Here is a 21,907-nt window from a genome sequence, read left to right as displayed (position 1 = left end):
GCATCTTTACTCACATGTACTGGCAACAATATGGTTAATAGTAAGTGTAGAGCGCAATATTTTATTCGCTTCTTGATTACCATAACGTGGAAACATGGTAGAAATGATGCACCAAATTGCATCATTTGTGACGTCATAAAGATCACGCCTTGTTTTCAAACTCGGACATTTAAAAAAATTAATTAAAAAATAACTGTTGGGAAAATAAAAGTATTTTCTGGGTCCATTTTAATTTTTTTTACTCTTTCTATCAATTTCAGTCACTAAAAGTAGTACTTTTGACTAAAGGAAACAACCCCATTCACGTTAGAGCCATTTCAGGCAAGTCGAATCCTATTGCAGCACGAGTTCACTGTATACCTGAATCGTTTAAATGGCTTTTACACTGTCAAAGTTGTGGACTTTGATGGAAAATAACTGACTCCCACTCTTGAAGTTTTAACCCTTGGACCCCCAACTCCGACTCCTTTACCACAAAATCAGTCCGACTCCAAAGCTCCGGGTTTAAGGCTTTTGGGCCTTTGTTTTATTAGTTTTTATTCTTAAGTTTTCATTTTTAATGCAATTATCTCAAATTTCATGTATAAGAATTTAGAAAGTCATAGTCTATCAACCATACTGTTACAAATTCTGTAAATAGTAATTATTTTTGTGATTAATTTATTGTAATCTAGCTAAATTTGGTTTTTTATTCCATTATTCTTCATCTGAAATTTATTGTAGTAACTTAACCTGTAAATAGTTTCTTGTAATGAATATACAACCCCCCTTACATTCGAATGAAGTATGCGGTCCCTCCATTTCTCCAGGATAAGGTTTGTGAATGGAATATAAAGAAGATATGAGAAATTTGTAGAACTTTGCAGGATTTTCTAAAGATTTCTTCGCTTGGTATAAAACGCGAGAATGGGGGAGTTAGTTGGTTTGCTTTCTAACTGTGAGTTTCATTTCTCGTTGAGCTTCGCGCTGTGTTATTGCGTATTTTGATGTAAATACGTGTTTTACCGTTGAGCTTACAGTATTAATCTGCCTAATTAAGCAGTTGTTAACAATATTTCTTCTACATAATTGTAAATAAATCTCCTGTGTTTTCTCAAGAACTGTGTTGTCATTTAAAGAAAGTTTGAAGTGGCACTGGAACTCTTAACAATGCATTTGCACTAAGAGTAGTTCTGTAAAGTTGTTTTTTTCTGTGGTTTTCTGTAAATTGTGGAAAATAAATTTATTCATGTCCATGAATGATTCCTGTTTTAGGTTCTGAAGTTGCTGTGAGTGCAAGTGAAGACAATTTGCCAGTGATTGAAAATTTACATGATTTGTATAGACAGGTCACTGCAACTTATTTGCCTACAATTGCAAAGTGGTTGAAGGTATGCTTCTCAACTATTTTGTAAAAACTTCAAATACTATCTCATAAAATTTAGTCCGCTTTTGAGTTTCGTGGATTTTTACCAATCTATAGGTTTTTCGAACTGATTTGAGAATTATTTTGCAAAAAGTGATAAAAAGTCAACCATTTTGCAATTCTTTGAGTTGAAGCTCGATTTAATTTCAAATCTTGTCTGTTACGGGAAAAGCTTACATCATGTCATTGATATAGTTCAGTTATCGGTTGTAAATTCTGAATATTTTTTTCCTTTATGTCAAGAAACGAATGCTAAACTGAAAGTCAGGGTTCGCCGATATATATCAGTCGATATATATCCTGATATATATCACAATATATATTTGATATTTATTTTGAAAATATCATGATATTTTATATTTTCGATATTTATTTTTTCAACTACAGTATTTTCAATACACAAATTATATTAATCATAGCAATATTGTTCATTTATTATTAAAGTAATCAAAAAGTTCCGTACTATATTGGTTTGATGTATTAATACATAATTAATATAACAGAATAATATAATTTTCCCTCTTTATTTTATATTCATTAAATTATTAGTAATGTAACAAGTTTAATGCATACTAAAAATGCCTAATTAAATATTAAATGTTGGTCCGAAAAAGGAAAATGTTTTATGACCGACTAATCCATATTCTTTATTTCTGAATCATATAACGGAGTAAAAGTAGCTAACAGAAGAGAAATGAGTAAAACAGCTAATGCTAAATTAACTCCATTAAAATTGATAAAAATGTTAAATGGAATATTAGATATAAATAATGAAAGAAACCTTAATTTTAAGTCTACATATTGTAATAACAACATAAGGAAATAAAGAGTGATTTGAGGATGCATTTATTATTTTGAGGACTTCAATTTGTGCTGATTGAAAATGTCAGATATCAAAATATCGGAAATTTTTGATATTTTCGAAAATATCATGATATTTTCTAACACTGCTGAAAGTACTTATAAACAAAAATGTAAGTCATGGAAATGCTATTTACTCTTTTGCATTCATTGCTCCTTACTTGTTAGCAGTGTGTTAATGTTTGTTTTTAGACACTGGGTCGAAGTATCTTGATCATTATATAAAATATTGTTTCTGGATAAAATGTTTTCCTGTACTAAAGTAAACTGCCAAGTATTCACAGGCAGATTATCTGTTAAGAGTTTTATCCTCAGTCTCAATCTTTCAAAGAGAAAAGGCAATTTACTGAATGTAGAAAAAAGCACCCATTTTATCGTAACACATTCGAAACCTATTTTACGTTCCTATTGCTCTCTGACCCCTCCCTTTCAATTACATCAAACTTCCCGAGGTCACTGAAACCTGGCTAGTTGAAACCAGGATTCGCCGATATATATCAGTCAGTATATATCATGTTACATATCCGATATTTATTTCGAAAATATCATGATATTTTGATATTTATTTTTTTAACTATGGTATTTTCATTACAAAAGCATATTAATCATAGTAATATTATTCATTTATTAAAAATAACCAAAGAGTTATGTACTATTTTTTTATGACATCATTAACATAACAAAGTAATATAATATTCCTTTTTTACTTGCATTTTATATTCATGAAATTATAAGTAATGTAACAGTTTTAATTCACATTAAAAGTGCTTAATTAAATATTAAATGTGAGTCAGATCTAAAGAAAATGTTTTATGACTTTGCTCCAACTAATGCATATGTTTTATTTCTGAATCCTATAACTGTAAAGGCAGGGCCGATCCTAGCAGGTGTGCAGAGTGTGCGCCGCACAAGGGCGGCCAAAACAAGGGGCGGCCGCAGGCTGCATCATATAGTTTTTATAATCAAGCAAAATTCCTCAAGAATTTCTCAGAAGATAACTTATAATAAGTAGAATAAATATGCTGATTTTTAAATGTTCAATTGTCAAAGTATGTGTCGATTTCCCGACAGCATAGCATAGTTTAAGAAAGATAGAATGTTAGGGAACATTGTGTTGGTTTATTGTTCATTAATATCTACTCTTAACATACATGCTTCATTTGGTTGCAAAGTTTGTGACAGAACCGGTAATCAGGCATGGATACAGGGGAGGGGAAAGGCCCCCTTCTGAAGCATGAAATGGTGCAGTCTAAAAGGAGCTCCGAGGGCGGCCACTAATGTTTACCCCCCAAGCTTTTATAGACCTAAACAATGAAGACATATTTTATTTATTAAAAAAAAGCTATACTGATGAGATACTCTCGCAAGCATTTCAAACAACGAACTATTTAACAAACTCTATGTTTAACAATCGTGGATGCGGGGAGAGAAAGTGGAAAATTGCGACTCCCTTGAGAGTAACATATATTAATGACGAACTAAAATGTTGTACTTTTCCCCCTTTACGACAATTTTTCTGATTAAAATCTTGAATGAACTGCCCGGTTTCAGATCAGGTAGGAGGACAGGGCGCTTGCCCCGTGAAGAAAATTTAAATGTAGCTCCAAAACGAAGATCCAAAAGAATGCCATAACCTCCTTGACGAAACTAAAGAAGGCTTAAAATTGCGTTTCTAGGACTTTTTTTCGGACAATTTCACTGGTTGAACCATCGATCTTAAAGACCCAATAAGGCTCTGATTCACCTCTTCCACCTTAACTTAATCAAGCATAGCCTAAAAATGTTGGCTCCAAAATCCAAAACGTGTTTTCAGACGACAGCCCTTCCTATCATCAAACGTCATATAAAATTGCTTTGGCATTTTTCGAATTTTTTGCAGTGGAGAACCCCGAAATCCATTCGCAAACATTACTACCAAAGACAGTCTCAATTAGCGTCTTTAGAGAAGCCCTTAATTCCACCCCCTCTCACTTAACGTATTGAAAAACAAACTAAAATTGCGTTTTTCAAACATTAGTTTCAAGAACTTTTGGGGAAAGACCCCGGATCCCCCTTTTCTCCAACGCAATGACTATACCCAATATAATCAAAATTCCTGCCTAAACTAGTCTGAAATCGACTTCAGTTTCAAAAACACAGTTCGTGTGGGCACACTGAACTCCCGTCCGCCTTTAGTCCCATCGTTATCAAACAATGCTTAAAATACGATTTTGGAACTTATATTTCTAAAGAATTCCGGAGGAGAACTGCCAGGCTTATGTAACTTTTTACGGCGCTAGGGCATATCCATCAATCGTCGAGGTGAGGTGAACAAAAGTCTATAGTTATATTTTTCAGATATTAATGTTGAAAAATATCCGAAAAATCTGTCGAAGCTTCCCAGTTTTGTCAACGTCACCAAAGATAATATAAAATTGCGATTTTAGAAATATCCGCTTAAGACCCCCAAAATCCTTCCTTCCCAAAAATAGCCTATAATGGATTTCAGTTCCGAAAAATATTTTGGTTCGGAATATTTTCACGTTTCCCCTATTGTTTTCAAATCTAGCCAAAAACGGGTTTTCGAAAAAATAGTGCCGAGAAATTACCGGAGGATAGCCGCCAGATCCCCTACCGTCACCAAAGACGGCCTAAATTTGTGTTTTACACTTATATTTCGAAATATTTCGATGGGAGACGATTGAATTAAAGCAGGGCTTTAGATTGAATCTCCCCCCCTCTTGCAACGTCAACAAAGGTAACTCAAAATTGCGGGTTTAAAATTTCAGTTTCGGAGATTTTTCGTGAAGAACGCCGATCCTTCGTAAGCTACGGTCTTAAAAAATAGCTTCAAATTGATTTCAATTTTGAAAGAATTTTAGGAAAGAACTGCAACATTACTTTCACCTAAAATCTCGAAAAAGTTCCTAAAATTGCGATATTTGACGTCAATTTCGAAACCTTCTCCATGCACCTTGAATATACTTGACTCTTTTGTCCTTGCAACCAAACACAACTAAAGATAAACTAAAAATATTTTTCATACGCCAATTTCGATAATTTTCTTGGAGCAATCCTTCTTCCCTGAACCCCTGACACCTCCCCCCACGCTTCCCCTTCCTCCGTCCCTTCTCTGATGTCACAGAAGAAAGACTATAAAATTCGTTTTTACGACTAGTAAATTTTGGTATCTATTACTTTCTTCAAAGATATAAATTGTACCTAAGGAGTTTCTTACTATAAAAAATCACTTCCTTTTTATAAGATCATTCTTCTGCCCCCCCCCCCCCCCTTTTTTTAAAAAAATTCGAACTTGGCATAGAAATTTAAAGAAAGATTTATATAGACGTTAAAGATTAGTCAAAATATGCAAATTACTCTTGAGGGGCGGCACATTAGGTCTTTGCACACAGGCGGCCGACACCCTAGGATCGGCCCTGTGTAAAGGTAACTAACAGAAGAAAAATGAGTAAAACAGCTAATGCTAAATTAACTCCATTAAAATTGATTAAAATGTAAAATGAAACATTAGATGGTAAATAACAAAAGAAACTTTTATTTTAAGTCCATATACTGTAATAATGTAAGAAAATAAAGAGTAAGATTTGAGGATGTATTTACTATTTTGAAGGTTAGTTTGCTGATTGAAAATATCGGATACATATCAAAATATCCGATATATATCAAAATATCGGATATTTTCAATATTTTCGAAAATATCGTGATATTTTCGAACCCTGTTTGAAACCCTATTTTTACATCTACACTGTTTATATGTATAAACGAGTGACCAATCAGTTTTGTTCGAAAAAGTTCCCCTGCCCCTTCCACTACAACTGTTTAGTGTAACCTAATTCGGTCTATTTATAATTTGCAGCATATGTGTGAAATTTGTAGTACTTTTTTAACTTTTTCATTCACTGTTGTCGTTTTAAACTAGAGCTTAAAATGAGCGTTATTGATTTTTTTAGCCATTGCATAGTTAGTTTTTATTCCTATTTTGCTGATTATCCGACAAATTTGCTTATTGCCGTTTACTGTTCCACCCTATTCTATGGTTCATTTTTTACTGTAATTTATGTCTATTTGTGTGAATTCCCCCCCCCCCCCCCCCTTCAGTGTATGACACTTAAAATCTGTTCAAGATATTTTTTGAAAATGTTTATTGAATGTTCTTCGTTCATATTCTTAGATTCTAGCTAAAGGAAGCAATTGCTCTGATACATTGAAAAAAGCCATCGATTTAAAGCAATTATTAGAGTCAAGTCTTGTAAAATATAAAGAACTTAAAATAAAGCCTTGCTTTCCCAAAACTGGTAAGAAACTTTTTTAAAATATCAAACTGTTGCGTAATTTTTTTGGTTTTTGAATGGATTCATAATCCAAATGATTTGTTAATATTTTAGACGATGATGACGACGACGATGATGATGATGACTTTGAAGAAGTGAAAGAAAAAGAAGGATACGAAGATAAAGTCAAAGTTGCACCTGTCATATCACATAGTAAAAAAGTTTCTTCTCCCTCAACTTTTTCACTGACTAGATTTTATTTGTCACTCTTTTAAATTAATAGTTACATATATCTGTCTTCCCAACTATCTGTAAGCAGAAAGCCATGTGATTACCATTCATTGTTGCATGGAACAATAGAGGTAAAGTCACATAGGGTAATTTTGAACCAAATGGGGTCATTTCTACACCACTTCACATTTTTTAGTGTTGACCAAATGGGTTAGCTTCACATGATTTCTTATTTTTTAGTGTTAATGAGATGGTTAATTCCACACCATTTTTTAGTGTATTTTGAAAAGAAACTAGAAAGCCAAATGCTGCACTCTGTTGACAAGATTATGTGACATCAGATTTCTACTTCTTTTTTACAAAATAATTTGGCAGCGCTCCATGCCTCTCATTGTTAGTATTTTAGTCAAATTTTCATTTAGATAAATAAAAAAGAAAAGAAATAACCCATTGTTATTTTTTCTAAAATACGTTTTTGCCCCATGCAGAGATCGCAGATCGTTGTTCGGACAAAGTGCTCCCATGCAAACAACATCGAATCGGTAGTGACGTCATTCGGGCGATTCACTCATCTGAACTGGATTGGGTTTTGGTTAGTTACTGCATGTGATAACCGTGATGTTTTTCTTAAGTTTTCGTGAGTGGCAACAGTGCTTGTTATTTTGCATAAGCGATTGAAATTTCGAATGTTGGTTGTTTCACCATGTGGTTTCACGGTATTTAATGCTGCAGGTTTGAGAGCTCTCTCTCTCTCTCCTATATTTTTCTTGTGTGTGTTGTGTGCATGTTCGTGTTGTCCTATCCAGTTCAGATGAAAATGGCTTAATTATATTGGAATGTTATTTCGTGTAGATGCATCTATTCTAAAGTAATTCGAAATAAGTTTTTAACCATTTTTGACGAGATGTTGTTCGTTTCAGTATAATGTTTAATGTTCCTGTTGAATTGGATTCAATGTAAGTAAAATACATTGTCTAAGAATTAGCTCTGCTAAAATAAAGGGATTTTTTTTTTCTTCTGGACTTGTTCGTCATGTGCTTATTTAAACTACTACTCTGCTACAAATTTCCGAGGACTGAAATGCTTCCTTCATCACTACACTCATATCATTCAGTGGACTACAAAGTGACTGTAATGTTCCATCAAAGAATTTCTGTGACCCTATGAAATGAAAATGGCGAATGTTTGAACATTCAGGCTTTTATTTAAATAATTTATTTTTCATCCCATTCCCATTTCTGACATTGTTCAAAGTTACCCTAAGTAACAAGATAATTTTACATCAGATTAAATATTTATTTTAAACTAGCGGTACCCTCACAGCTTTTTTTTTTTTTTTTTTTCAAGATCTATTCATATTTTTGGCAGATTTGAAAACTTAGTGTGTAGCTTAACAGAAACCAGCAAAACCTTAGAAATATTTTAAAAGAGTGTGCCTTCCTTGCTTAAAACACAAAGTAAGACACTATAGAAAGAAGGTTATAATCACAATATTTTACTAATTTAATGATTTGGTTCGCAAAAAAAAAGACATTTTTTAAAAAATGTAAGCAAAATTTCTAAAAGAAAAAATAGCATTGAAACAATCAAAGGGAGTAAAAGAGACAACCATGGTAACCTACAAAAGTTAATTTCTATTTCGAAAATAAATTCCATTTATCTTTGATTTTTGATTTCATTCTCGTGCTTAATCATTTTTAGAATCGTTTGGCTTGCCTAAGGTAAGCCTTGGATTTTGACTTTCCTTAAACGATTCCTACAGCCCTCCTAATGCTTGTAGAAACTTCAAACAAACTTTTTCTTATGCAAAAAATTCCAATCCCATTTTGCTCTTTTTTCATGTTTGTTAGTTGAAATTTAAAAAAAAAAAAAAAAAAAAAATCTGAATTGCCAAAAGCAAAACTTATCTGAGTCTCCTCCTTTCAGATTCTTTTATGGAACCAGGTTGCTCTAAAAATATTTCGGAGTCTGATCCCACATTTTATTGGAAACTGAAGCATGTTGAAGATGATGCAAAAGACCCTACAGCAGCATCTTCGACCCTAAAGAAAAGGAATTACAATCTGAAAAGGAATGCTACCGATTTAAAGTAAGATATATATGGGTTATTCCAAGGGTAAGTGACTGACATTTTTAGAGCAAAGCAGTAAGCATTTTGTAATGTACAACACAAGATAATATGTTGTGCAAACGATCTTTTCTCCTGGATTATTTTATTTTTTAAGCTGAATTTAATGGTCTAATTGAATTCTCGAAATATATTTTGGTTGATTTTTAATAATTTGTTAAAAACAGGGTAACTGACTGACATTTTAAAATGTTCCATGTTGGTCAGTTACCGTGCCTTTGATATTTTTTAAAATCATCCAAGATATATTTCAAAAATTCAACTATATCATTAAATTCAGCTTAAAAAATACAATAATCCTTGAGAAAAGATTGTTTGCACAATCTATGTTTTGCTTTGAATGTTAACAAAATACGCACTGTTTTGCTCTAAAAATATCAGTTAGTTACCCGTGGAATTGCCCATATATATATATATATATATATATATATATATAATAAAAGTGAAAAATATTGAAAAGACCACACCAAAAGCCCATAGATGCGCAACGCAGCAAAACTAAAAAGCCAAGTAAATATAAAATTAAGCAAACAGAATTCCAAATATTAAACAAATTATAAATAATTAATGATGATAAAAAGGAAAATTGCAATCAGCTATTAAATAGGAAAAGATAAAGTATGAATCCATAGCTCATCAGCCGTGGAGGATTCATTAACTATGGTCAAAAGACCAAAATTTTTTTAACTATGAACTAAAAGAGAATGTTTGAGCTCCAGTACATGCAATATAGAGTAACATTGGGCAAAAGCACCACATGCTAAACTATAAACAATAAACAAGAGCTCAAACCTAAAACTAAAAGCAGGGGGTTTCGCCTCGACTAATTAGGAAAACAAGTTCCGATAATTAGCCATCCACGGGACTGTACCTGCTAATAACAAAATTATCTTACCTTGAGATCCATATAAAAAGAAACCATTCCGATGTTTAACATGATAGAATTCTTTCCAGTTGTCAACGTAAATGTAAAAAACAAGTCCATATCCAAAGAGATCAGTCCAGAAACATGTCGTTTCCCACGTGTAAAATTCATCCACCCCAGTGATCCACAAAAAATGGTTTGTCACTATTGTATCATACATTTACACAGTTAAACGGTTTCAAAAGAAACGAAATGCTCATCGAAGGCTATACTTAAGCAAATGTTTTCAACCAGATTTTTAGGGAAGTTATTATTAAAAAGTATATTTTTGAGTACTGAAATTTTTTGATTAAATGCGGAAATCGTATTGCAAATTCTTTTTATTCTGATAGCTTGCGAAACAATGATGCCAATAAAAACCTTTATACTTAGGCAGGAGGAAAAATCTTGTAAGCTGTTAACTGGGAAATTAAATTCGCGCCTTTTATCATAGATTGTAGTGTAACAATTTGAATCAATTTGTATGTTGATATCCAGGAAAATTAAATTATTTTGACTAAAACTAGTCTTTTTGAGCGTTAATGAACTATGATAAATAGTTTTGCTAAGTTCAGAAAAATTAGGAAAATTTATACACAATAAGTCATCGATGTACCTGCAACAAAGAGGTGCAGAAGAAGGATCGTCAATTAAATATTTTCTCTCATAATGTAAAAGAAAAAGGTTGGCTAATGTAGAGCTAACATTTTAGATCTACATTAGCCAACCTTTTTCTTTACCATCTTTCTGACCATATTTAATGAATCCTCCACGGCTGATGAGCTCTGGATTCATACTTTATCTTTTCCTATTTAATAGCTATTTGCAATTTTCCTTTTTATCATCATTATTTTTATATAATTTGTTTAATATTTGGAATTTGGCTTGCTTATTTTATATATATATATATATATATATATATATATATATATATATATATATATGTTACCGTTAAAGTATTAAAACCGTTATTTTATAGAATACCTAGTTTTTTAATGGAATAACCGATCGTGTCCGTTAAAGTGTAAAATATATATCATATATCTTGCATGGCAAATACATTTACCTTCCACCCCTGTGTTACCCCCAAAATATCCATGTAAAACCCAGTGTGTCAACAAAAAATGCTTTTGTTTTAGAAATAATGTTCTTTGTAATTCCAAGTGTCATTTTAGTAATCCTTGTTGTAACAAATGATTTTACGGTACGTTTCCATAAATACCATTTATACGCTGCATAAATTAGATAAATTGCTTCTTTTTCATTTTAATTATCTATCATTAGTTTATTTATAGAATACTTATATATATATAGTTATTTCATTTTAGATAAATTGTTTATTTTACACTTTAACTGTCTCTCATTAGTTAATTTATAGAATACCTAGTTATTTCATAGAATAACGGACACAATCAGTTATTTCATGGAATAACTAGATATTCTATAAAATAACTGCATTATATACTTTAACGGTAACATATACATACATTTATATAAAATGCATATTAACTTATTGCAATCGCTTAAATATAGAATGTTTAAAATCTGTATACTATCATTCGTATTAAGAGCAAAATGTGATAATTAATGATAATTAAGTATATTCTCAATTCTTTTTTCCTCTCCTTTATCTCCATTTTTTGCTTTAAATTACACTAAGATTTTGCGGTATCTATTTTCTTCACTGATCTCAATTTAATATTACAGTGACAAATCTAAGAGTTCTAAAGATGAACCTAAAGAAGCAAAACCTGATGTATTGGAGAAAGCACCTATTTTGCCATATGATATTGATTTATATCACTGGGAGGATGAAAATCCTGAAATTCCAGAAAAAATAAGGTGAGAGTTTGTATTTTTCAAGTTTCAAAAATAACAATGAGTCAGGTGTGACTGTGAGATTCTCCTGCATAACCGTGATTATCTGCCTCCTCCCCTTCCCCCAAGTTTACTTCTTTTTTTTTTTTTTCGTATTTGTTCCACTTTTCTGCCAAAAATATAGTATTAATGTGACACAAGAATTTTCAAATGCAGCAAAAAGTGTACCAGCATAGATTGAATCTTAAGCAAATCTTTTTCCGCAATAAAAAGAATATAGTCACTAAATATTACCAAAAAAAAGATATTTTTTGTCTGCCTTTTTTTTTTTTTTATTGAAAAAGAGTGCCAGGGCTGCTCAATTTCATTTTATTGTTAAGTCTACTGTGATTCAAATTAGAGATGCGCCAATAAGCAAATTGACCAATTATCAAATAATCCGCCGATTTAAGATCAAAATGATTATTATTCATGGGGGCTAAAAATGTCTCCATAATTTTTTCAATCTCCTATAATTTCGATTTTTGAAGTAGTTAATAGAGATTACTTCTGAGAAACGATTTATTTTTCTCAACTTTCCAAATTTTCCCAAAATGATTTCGCAATTTCATCCAATATCTTTGAGCCAATTTTCATACTGTTGTTAACAAAATTACATTATGCAAACTAGACATGAAAATTTTAAAATGTTAGACCTGTCGTCAGCGGGCTAATTTAGAAGCATTTTTAGTTTAACTTATTTTTTAAATTATGAGTAGCTAATTAATCCAAGAATTTTATTCTCAATAAAAATTATTAAGGTTATCTAAAAGCACTATGCTAGAGGGGGGAATCATTGACACATGAAAAATATTGCAACGTTGTATGCATGTGCATATTTATTTAAAATATGACTAATAAATTTCAAAATACCATTACTTAAACCATGAGTTAGTAAAAAAAAAAATAAGAAAAAGAATGATAAAGTATACATACATATTTTTTTAATCAAATGATATTTAATTGCAATTAATTTTTTGTTGAATGAAAAATTAATAATCTGAAGAGTAAGTTGTAAAATGTATGATGTAATCATGTGTACTGTTACAAGGAACAAAATAGCTTTAAAAAAAAGTTTTGTCATCAAAAGCTGGGCTGAGGATATTATAATATAAACATAGGAAATGATCCTGATTTTCTTTGAGAAATAAAGCAAAAGCATTAGGCAACTTCTTCTTTTTTATTAGAGAGAGTTTGGGGGGGGGGGGTGCATGATGATCATATTCACATTTGTTTATTTATGTTACAGTTGGTGTCCTTCAAAAAATAAATGGAAATAACTTTAAAAACATAAGAACAAAAGGCAGGTGAGTGAAAAGAGTGGGAGAGGGGGGACTAGCATGCAAAAAATATTGATTTCATAGGTTAAGAGGGGACTAGGATGCGATCAAGATTGATTTCATATCTTATGGATTGAGATTTTGATTTATTGCAAATATGTGGTCGGAGGGGGGGGGAGGTCCTTACTCATGTTTTTTGCATTGCAATTCAAAAAGCCCGGAATTTAATTATTCATAATAGTGTCATGTGAGTATCAGCTGTGAGGGTTATTCTTTAATATTTGGTTCCGAATTAAAACCTTTCTACGCTTTTTGTTTTGTTTTTGCTCTGTACACTTTTATACTACATGTTATAGTAATGTTTGCAGAAAATTACATTTATTTGTTGTTAATAAATGCATTCATCATAGTTTTTTGTTGAAGGTGTACTTTAAAAGAAAATGATGTTGGAAAATGTTTTTCCTGCCAATTAATCGGCAAACTTCGGCCGATTATGGCCGATTAATCGGCACATAGTTAAAATACCATTTTAAATATTTTAATTCAATCAAGGTAAACACACCAGTAGTAGTCAGTGCTTCAATAGTGGTCACTTCAAGGTTTATGTTTGAAAAAATAGGATTCCAGGTTTCCAATGGATTCAAACCTGCAAGGAGGTATACCTCGTGCATGTTTGATGCACGAGGTTTATGCAATCATAAACCTTGAAGTGACCAATACTGGTGTGTTTACCTTATTTATGTTACTACTTTACCAATTCCTTTTTAAAATTTTCAATGCTGTCATAAAATACTCTAAAATATTATTAGTTTATTTGACAACAAGACATTTTTTAGTTCTAATGAAATAATACACACATCAATCAAAAGTTTAAAAACTTCAATCAACGATGCTTGGATTAGTTTAACGTAGTATTTCTCATTCTGTCTCTGTGAGTTGGTGAATAAAGTAGTGTTGAGAGTTCATGATACAACTTCAAACTTTCTTTAAATGACAACACAGCTCTATGTACAAGAAATATCCTTAGCAACTGCTAAATTTACCATAGCAATTAGGAAAATATCAATTAACACTGTTAACTCAACGATCACACACGTATTCACATCAAAATATACAAAAACACAACGCAAAGGCTAGTACACACTTCCAGCAGAACGCTGAAAACGAGACCCCACAGTTAGAAAACAAACAAACTGACTCCCCCATTCACAGGACGCCCCGGCGTTTTATACAGAGTGAAGAAATATTTAGAAAATCCTACAAAGTTCTACAAATTTCTCATAGTTTCTTTTTATTCCATTCGCAAATCTTATCTTTCAGAAATGGAGAGACCATACACTTCATTCGAATGTAAGGGGTTGTATATTTATTACAAGAAACTATTTACAGGTTGCGTTACTATGATAATTTTAGATGAAAGATTATGGAATAAATGCCAAATTTAGCTAGTTTAAACAAATTAATCACAAAAATAATTACTATTTACAGAATTTGTAACAATAGGGAAATAATTTATCATGCAATGAATGGTATGAATGATAAAACTTTTACTTGTTCTTAAGGTTTGACTCCTTGCACAAGTTTTGGGAATCTAAAGATGATGAAAATGAGGAGGCGTCAGAAGCCCTTAAAGAGGTAAATGTAAAACATTTTTTTCCATGTTAACAAAGAACGGGGAATGTATGATGAGAAGAAAAACTGTCCACACTTGCTACAGACGCAATCCAAACTTGTGAAATTGCCTCTAAGTTCAATCCTTGTTTCTGATAACTTACGATGTTTAAACGAAAAGCCGAAAGGCTAAGTTCCGTAAGTCAGTCAACAGTATTACTTGCTTATACAAGCAGAGATAATACCCCACAGTGGAAGATGCAGAATTGATGTCAATGTGAAGAAATGAACATTGGAAACTTATTTAAAATCTTGCAGAAAATTTATTGGCCCATAGAAACTAAAATAAATAAACTAACAAAATAAGTTCATAAAAATAAACCCTGGCCAAAAGCGGAGGAATAGTTTGCAACTCCCCAAAACCTACCGGACCTAACACACAAGAGGCTGACGAACACGAAAGAGAGAGAGCGATTAGAATCGTTCACTATTTAGACTTGCCTTGTTTTCATATGATTGGGCATCAAAGGATGCCAACCTAAAACTGAAACTTTACACGTGCTGAAAGAGTTGAGAAGTTAATCTAATTTGAATAATGTCGATTTTACATTACATTTTTTTTTTTTTACATTAGGAATGAGAATGCAGTTAAATATCGTTTACCGATGTCTTTCAGTTTCCACTTAAAGGTACTCCGAGGCAAAATTTTTGGGAAGATATCTTAATTTGCGGAATGGAACTCGAAATTTTGTCGAATGATAAAAGAGGGTATGCGCACATAAGTGCATCTAATGAAAAGGGATATTCGGACACAAAAGAAAATTGTAATTATGTCCCCCTGAGTTTGCCCAATCGTCAGATAAGATTTGCAGAACTAGGGGAAATTTTGGGAGGTCACAGTGACTTCCTCTGAGCCCTTATCTGGGGGCCCTTATTTCCACTTGACTGTCAAAGCCATGAGCACAGAATAGAAAAGAAAGCTAGGTGTTTGAGAAGCTCCAAAGAACCTCCCGTGTTTTGACAGTTTGCCTAACTGAAGCTATGGAACATTAACTTGCTGGGGACAAGTCAACAGATTAAGTTAGAACAGATTAAATACGAATGAGAGATATGATCAGGTGTCATATCGGCAGGTGTCATATCGTTAAATTCATGTGTTTGGTTTATCAGCTTTGCTTCAGTAAGAAAAGAACATTCTAGAATCATTTTACTTTTCATCTGTTCAAGCATGGCCCCACTTAATTCTAATAGGCCATGACAAGCACTCAAACTCATGGAACAAAGAGAGTGCTACAGGGAACCCCTGTTTCCATTACATTGCCATTAATTGGTGGATGTAGGGGTTCCGTTCAGCGCCTCTTGTGGTCAAAACAGCCGACAGCCAATCAAAAAGAAACAAACTTTGAAACACTGACATTGATTGGTGGATACATGAGCTGCATCGTTTTAACACAGAAAAGTCATAAATTGTCAAGCATCAGCGCCATCTAGTGGGGGCCATGGTTCAAGATATTAATTTAAATCAAAGGTTAAACGGAATTAGAGGAAAAATACCATTATAATAGTAATATTGTTTTCAAATTCCAAGTATGATACTTTTATAAATGCCATTATTTTTCCATTGTGTCATCGTGATTATTTTAAACTTTAAACTGCTAAGTACATTTGTCATAAATATTTTTCAGGCTCAATTGGCTAGCTTAAGAACTCGAAAAATTGACTTTAGTGGAAAGTTTGAGCCTGTGAAATGGTCTTGCCGAGCACCACTACCCAGTGGAAAACTGTGTCCCCGTAAAGATAGATACAAGGTAAATATTTGTAGATGACTGAAACTGACTTGAAGATGATTTTAAAAACCTTTTTCACATTTGGAACACGGTCAAATCCCCTTTTAGCAAAATCTGTTGCAGTGAAAATTATTTTTGCTAAGATTTTGGTGATTCTCAACTCAAAATGTATAGGAACAATGTTAAAATTCATAATACCTGTATGATGAAATTTCTTTATGACAGCCAAACCAGTTCACTGGTCCCATGGACTTAGTTCAAATGGAATTGGACTGTAATTTAAATTTTGCCAATTACCATATTTATGTAATGCATTTCGTTTGATTAGTTTTTTAATGTGTTTATATTACGCCTTTCTAAAATTCATGATTGTTTTTTTTTCCTTTCTATCAACATTGTTTAAGTTGGACTTCCTTCTTAAATTTGGATGACATAGAGCTGAAGAACTTAAATTAAATTACCTGTGTACATGAATTAAATTAATTTCCTCTTAAATGCTCTTTTCTTTCTGTAATTCAAAAGACATGAAACTTATAAATAAGTTTTGCAATGGAGAGAGTAAATTAATCATTGGTAAATTTAAAAAATTCCAGCTTTAAAAAATGCTTAAGTTCTCATTTCATATAAGTTTCTTTTTTCATAACCTTTTACTTGATGCATTGAACTTAATCAAAGTTAGCAAGAAGAAAAATATCACTTGTTATGATCTCTCTGTTTGTACTTATTTTTAATCATAGCACCCACCACCAGTAAGAATTTTTAAGTGAATTCTTTCCAGTTTAAGCTTGTGATTCAAAATGTTTATGATGAACTAGTTTTTACTGAATCCCCCATAACTTTAGAAATAGGTAATTTCACACAATATTGTGGAACTAAGATGTCCGCACCTATACGAAGGTTAAAAACAGCAGCTTTTATTGTTAACTTTAATATTTAAATATTAATTTGAATTTTAACATTTTGAATTCAAATTATGTTTTTTGCAATCATGAGTGTGTGTGTGTGTATTTGTGTGTAGACGTGTGTGTTTGTGCCCAGGCATGAGTGTGTGGGTATGTGTGTGTTTGTGTTCGTGTGCAGGCATGAATTAGTGGGTATGTGTGTGTGTTTGCATCTGTGCATTCATGAGTGTGTGTATGTACGTGCGTGTGTTTGTGTCATGCATGCATGGTCTGAGTGCAAGCACGTGTATGTGTGTATGTGTGTATGCGTGTGTGTATGTAGGATACGTACGCAACCTGCGGACGGTTTTTGCTAGAGGAGCAGCATTGGGAAGGGCCGGTGCACAGTGGTTCTGCAGAGGGAGGCGAGGGGAAATAAAATCATAGGAACATCAAAACAGTCAAATGAGACCAATAAGCAACGTGATTGCTCAAAAAAATATGATAAACTCTGGCTGTAAAGCAAATGAGTAGGGGGATAAGTGTATTTCTTTGGTAATCTTTTAGTTTGACTGTATTTTTTTAAAATGTTTTTGTAGCATTCGTTTGTAATTTTCTCCTTTCATTTAGAGTTAATGAGGTTGTTTCCTTCAGTCAAAAGTAGTACTTTTAGTCACTGAAATTGATAGAATAAGCAAAAAAAAAAACATTGACCCAGAAAATACTTTTATTTTTCCAACAGTTATTTTTGAATTAATTTTTTTAAATGTCCAATTTTTGAAACAAGGCTTGGTCTTTATGACGTCACAAATGATGTACTTTTGGTGCATCTTTCCTTCGCATTTCCACGTTATGATAATCAAGAAGCGAATTAAAATTGCGCTCTACGCTTGCTATCAACCCTATCGTTGCCAATACACATGAGTAAAGATGCGAATTGAATATTTTGCTCATTGAATGGCATTTCATCATTTGTGATGTCATCGGCGGAAGTGTAAAATACGAAAGCACACCGATTTAAGTAATTTTTTTAAAAATATTAAACTCAAGCAAATTTTTAAAAAATGATCAGATTCTATGTTTTTAAGCAAGCTCTTTCAGAAAAAAATACTTTTGAAATTTTGGAAGCAACCCAATTGTATTTTCCTTTAAGCCTTTTAAAATAATTATTGCTTTCCTTTCAGTGCCCTTTTCATGGTAAGATCATTAAGAGAGATAATGTTGGCAATCCCATAGAAGAGGAAGCAAAGCCTCAAACTAGTTCTCAGCCAGATACTCCAGGTATTACTTATGCAGTTGAAAGTCTTATTTCTCCTTAAAAGCGAACATGTGAACAAAATGGAAAAAAAGAAGGCTATGAGCTTTAAATTATAGTATCTTGTTGGATTAATTTAAAATTGTTTTGGATCAAATATAAAGTCGCTTTTGTTTTCGGCATATGAACTTATGTTTATTTGGGAAATTTTATTTTATCTAACATAGTTTATCTAACATTCAATATGTTAGCTGCTTTGGGGGGAAAGTAGGGTAAGATGACAATGTTAAGCTTCAAAACAATTTTCTCACTTTAAGATGTGAATTAAAAATTTTGGAGCTTATAGTTGTGTGTGACTTTTTTAAACTGTTGAGTTTAATTTTAAAAAATTGAATTTTTGGCTGTCTCCTTTTGAAATATGAAATATCTGTCATCAAAAACAAAAAAGTTTTTTTTTTCATATTACCCGACCTATGGGGTATGACGACGAACATCTAAAAATGCACATTACGAGAGAAAAATACTTTAAAAACATGAACAAACAGATTAAATTGGTAGCACCAGTATTTTTTCACTTCCCACACCCTAAACAACCTGTTCGGAACATGCTGTCCACCTGTCTCCCTCCCAGTTGGTTCCGTAGTTGGAAAGCACTCGGCTATTTGATTCTGATGGAATATTTGTCAATGATTATTTTCCAATGATAGATGCCTTAAATATTCTATGATGTTGCTACTGTCAAAGAAAATCATATCTATTATTGTAAGGGATCTTACAATTAGTTCTTAAACTTAATGTTTGGCTGTTTTTAACAAAACCAGAAGTTGTTTGCTTTTGATTTTGTTTGAAAAATTATTTAGCTTGAAAATCTTTTTCTGCATAAATGTTGGTGTGTAGAGTTTTACTTAAATAGGTAGAGGTATTCACAAAAACATGTCAGGTAACATGATAAATAAGCAATCTTACCCACCCAAGTATTCGTTTTGAATTTGTTTTTTGTACTGTAACCTAACTTCAGCATCCTACACCACACATGATTTTTCATTACAAATTGTATTTTGCAAACAATTAATGGAAGAAAATAAATCAGTTACTGTTGTCGAGTGTTGTTATGTTGGTGATAGTACTTTTACTTTTATAATCCTTCGATTATTCTTTGACTGTGTCTTACAAAAAGCGGCAGCTAATTGTCCTATCCAGCAGTTCACATTTTAATGCTGCCCATGACTCCTCGCTGTTTTGCGATCTCACCAAATATTTGATTCTTTGTTGTTGAAACCTCTTGCTATCACTTTTTTACTTCCTTTAACAAAAAAGGAAGTATTGTATTCGCAAAAAAAAATTTCACTCAAAAATCGGCCTTAATTTCCATTTTGCTCACCCCTGAATGAATGTTGAGTTTTTTTTTGACTCGACCACACGTGGATAAGTGCCTAAGAACGTATAGACACGCGAAATATCCATTTTGACGATCCCCGAGTTAATTACAACGAGTTTTCTCGTGACATCCGTACGTACGTATGTGTGTCGCATAACTCAAGAAGGGTTAGTCCTAGAAAGTTGAAATTTGGTACGTAGACTCCTAGTGGGGTCTAGTTGTGCACCTCCCCTTTTGGTTGCATTCGGGTGTTTCTAAAGGGGTCTTTTGCCCCTTTTTTGGTGTGAAATCGTTGTTAATTTCAATGTAAAATCAAGTGGTGTTATATTTTGGCAGACACTTGGAAATATATCGCCAGTCTTTTGGTCGCCAAGTTTTGTCACCAACTTGGCGACAAATTTGGCGATTTTTTTATTATTATTTTTTTAAATCTAGTTTCAATTTGGCCACTGTTGGTGATATTTAGATTTTCACTATCTCTTCACATAACTGAATTAAATATCACCGGATGTGATAAAAAACGAGCTGATGTGTGCATCTCATGACTTCCTTTTACTCCAATTTAATGTCATTTTCTCATTATTGGCAGTTTTAACATGATTCAACAGTTTACTCTCTAAATATCACCAAAAGTGGCCAAATTAAAACCAGATTTAAAAAAAAAAAAAATTTAAGTAAAAAAAAATGCAAAATTTGTCATCAAGTTGGCGCCAAGTGTCTGCCAAATTATAACACCAATTGAGTTTACATCGAAATTAACAATGATTTCCCCCCAAAAAGGGGCAAAAGGCCCCCTTTGGAGCATCCGAATGCAACCAAAATGGGAGGTGCACAACTAGACCCCACTAGAAGTCTACGTACAGAATTTCAACTTTCTAGGAAATTCCGTTCTTGAGTTATGCGACATACATACGTACATACAGACGTCACGAGAAAACTCGTTTTTCTCGGGAATCGTCAAAATGGTTACTTCCCGTGTCTATACGTTCTTAGGCCTTATCCACCTGTGGTCGAGTCGAAAAAAAAAACTCATCATTCATTCATGGGTGAGCAAAATGGAAATTAAGGTCGATTTTTGAGTGAAAATTTTTTCACGAATACAATACTTGCTTTTTCGTAATTTCATTTTTCTGTTGGTGATATTTAGAGAGTAAACTATTGAATCACATTGAAATTGTCAGTAATGGGGAAATGACATTAAATTGGAGTAAAAGGAAGTCATGTGATGCACACATCAAATTGTTTTTTTTTAAATTAATATTGCTACTGTAAATACATATGTTTATTCATAAAAATAAACCTTTATTTATTTATTTATTTATTTTTTTTTCAGCTGTCCCTGATTGGCAGGATCCTGCGCTCCTTAACGATATTGAAGCAGCTACCGGCATAAACTTAAAAATTCCCGAAAAGAGAGGAAAAGGGAAAAAGCAACAGAGAAATAAGAAGGGCTGTGGCTTGACTAAAATCAAAAACATTCCCATTTCTGCAAGGCAAAGAATAGAGAAGAAAATTCTGAAAAGGTAAACTGTAGAAGTCTGAACTGTTCATTAATTTATTTTTTAACTTGTTTTATTTATTGATTTTTATAGTGAGCATATGAAAACATAAACTTTTTTTTTTTTTGTCTTTCAGTTTTTAGCAATCATTATTTTAAAGCTACAGCACACGTTTAAATGATTTTAAAGTGTGATTGAAGTGTATCACAACTGTTTATTTAATATGTAGTTGTTCTTATGCACTGACATATCATATATTGATCTTTATACTAACATATCATTCTGTATAGATTATTCCGTAAGTAGGGGAATGTGGGGTGAAGTGAAATGGTTAAGATGACTGATCGTTTTCAAAATGAACGAATCGGAAATTTGTTTTGTAAATTACAGCACATAAAGAAAGAACATTCTGTTTTATAATAAAACTTGTGTCGAAACACTATTTTTAATTTTTGGCAGTAAATTTGAGTCTTTAAAAAAAAGTGGAAATTTTTCACTTTTTTTTTTCATGGGGCAAAGTGAAAAATAGAATATTTTTCTAATGAAATATTTTCTATTC

The 21,907-nt window shown here is 32.3% G+C and overlaps 1 protein-coding gene across 1 annotated transcript in view; it reads left to right on the top strand.

Annotated features, from left to right (window-relative positions):
- LOC129232151 (UV-stimulated scaffold protein A-like) overlaps positions 1 to 21,907 on the top strand; it is a 40,049-nt gene that overhangs the window by 17,184 nt on the left and 958 nt on the right. The window contains exons 6-14 of the mRNA XM_054866392.1: positions 1,255 to 1,370; positions 6,438 to 6,561; positions 6,652 to 6,750; positions 8,695 to 8,857; positions 11,508 to 11,642; positions 14,500 to 14,572; positions 16,234 to 16,356; positions 18,401 to 18,476; positions 21,183 to 21,372. Of these exons, the coding sequence (XP_054722367.1) occupies positions 1,255 to 1,370; positions 6,438 to 6,561; positions 6,652 to 6,750; positions 8,695 to 8,857; positions 11,508 to 11,642; positions 14,500 to 14,572; positions 16,234 to 16,356; positions 18,401 to 18,476; positions 21,183 to 21,372 (1,099 nt within the window). The remainder of the gene's footprint in view (positions 1 to 1,254; positions 1,371 to 6,437; positions 6,562 to 6,651; positions 6,751 to 8,694; positions 8,858 to 11,507; positions 11,643 to 14,499; positions 14,573 to 16,233; positions 16,357 to 18,400; positions 18,477 to 21,182; positions 21,373 to 21,907) is intronic.

The sequence above is a fragment of the Uloborus diversus genome, unplaced genomic scaffold (genome assembly GCF_026930045.1).
Source record: "Uloborus diversus isolate 005 unplaced genomic scaffold, Udiv.v.3.1 scaffold_11, whole genome shotgun sequence".
Classification (NCBI taxonomy): Eukaryota; Metazoa; Arthropoda; class Arachnida; order Araneae; family Uloboridae; genus Uloborus; species Uloborus diversus.
The sequence above is the reverse complement of the archived record's forward strand: the minus strand, read 5'-3'. Positions and strand labels throughout refer to the sequence as shown.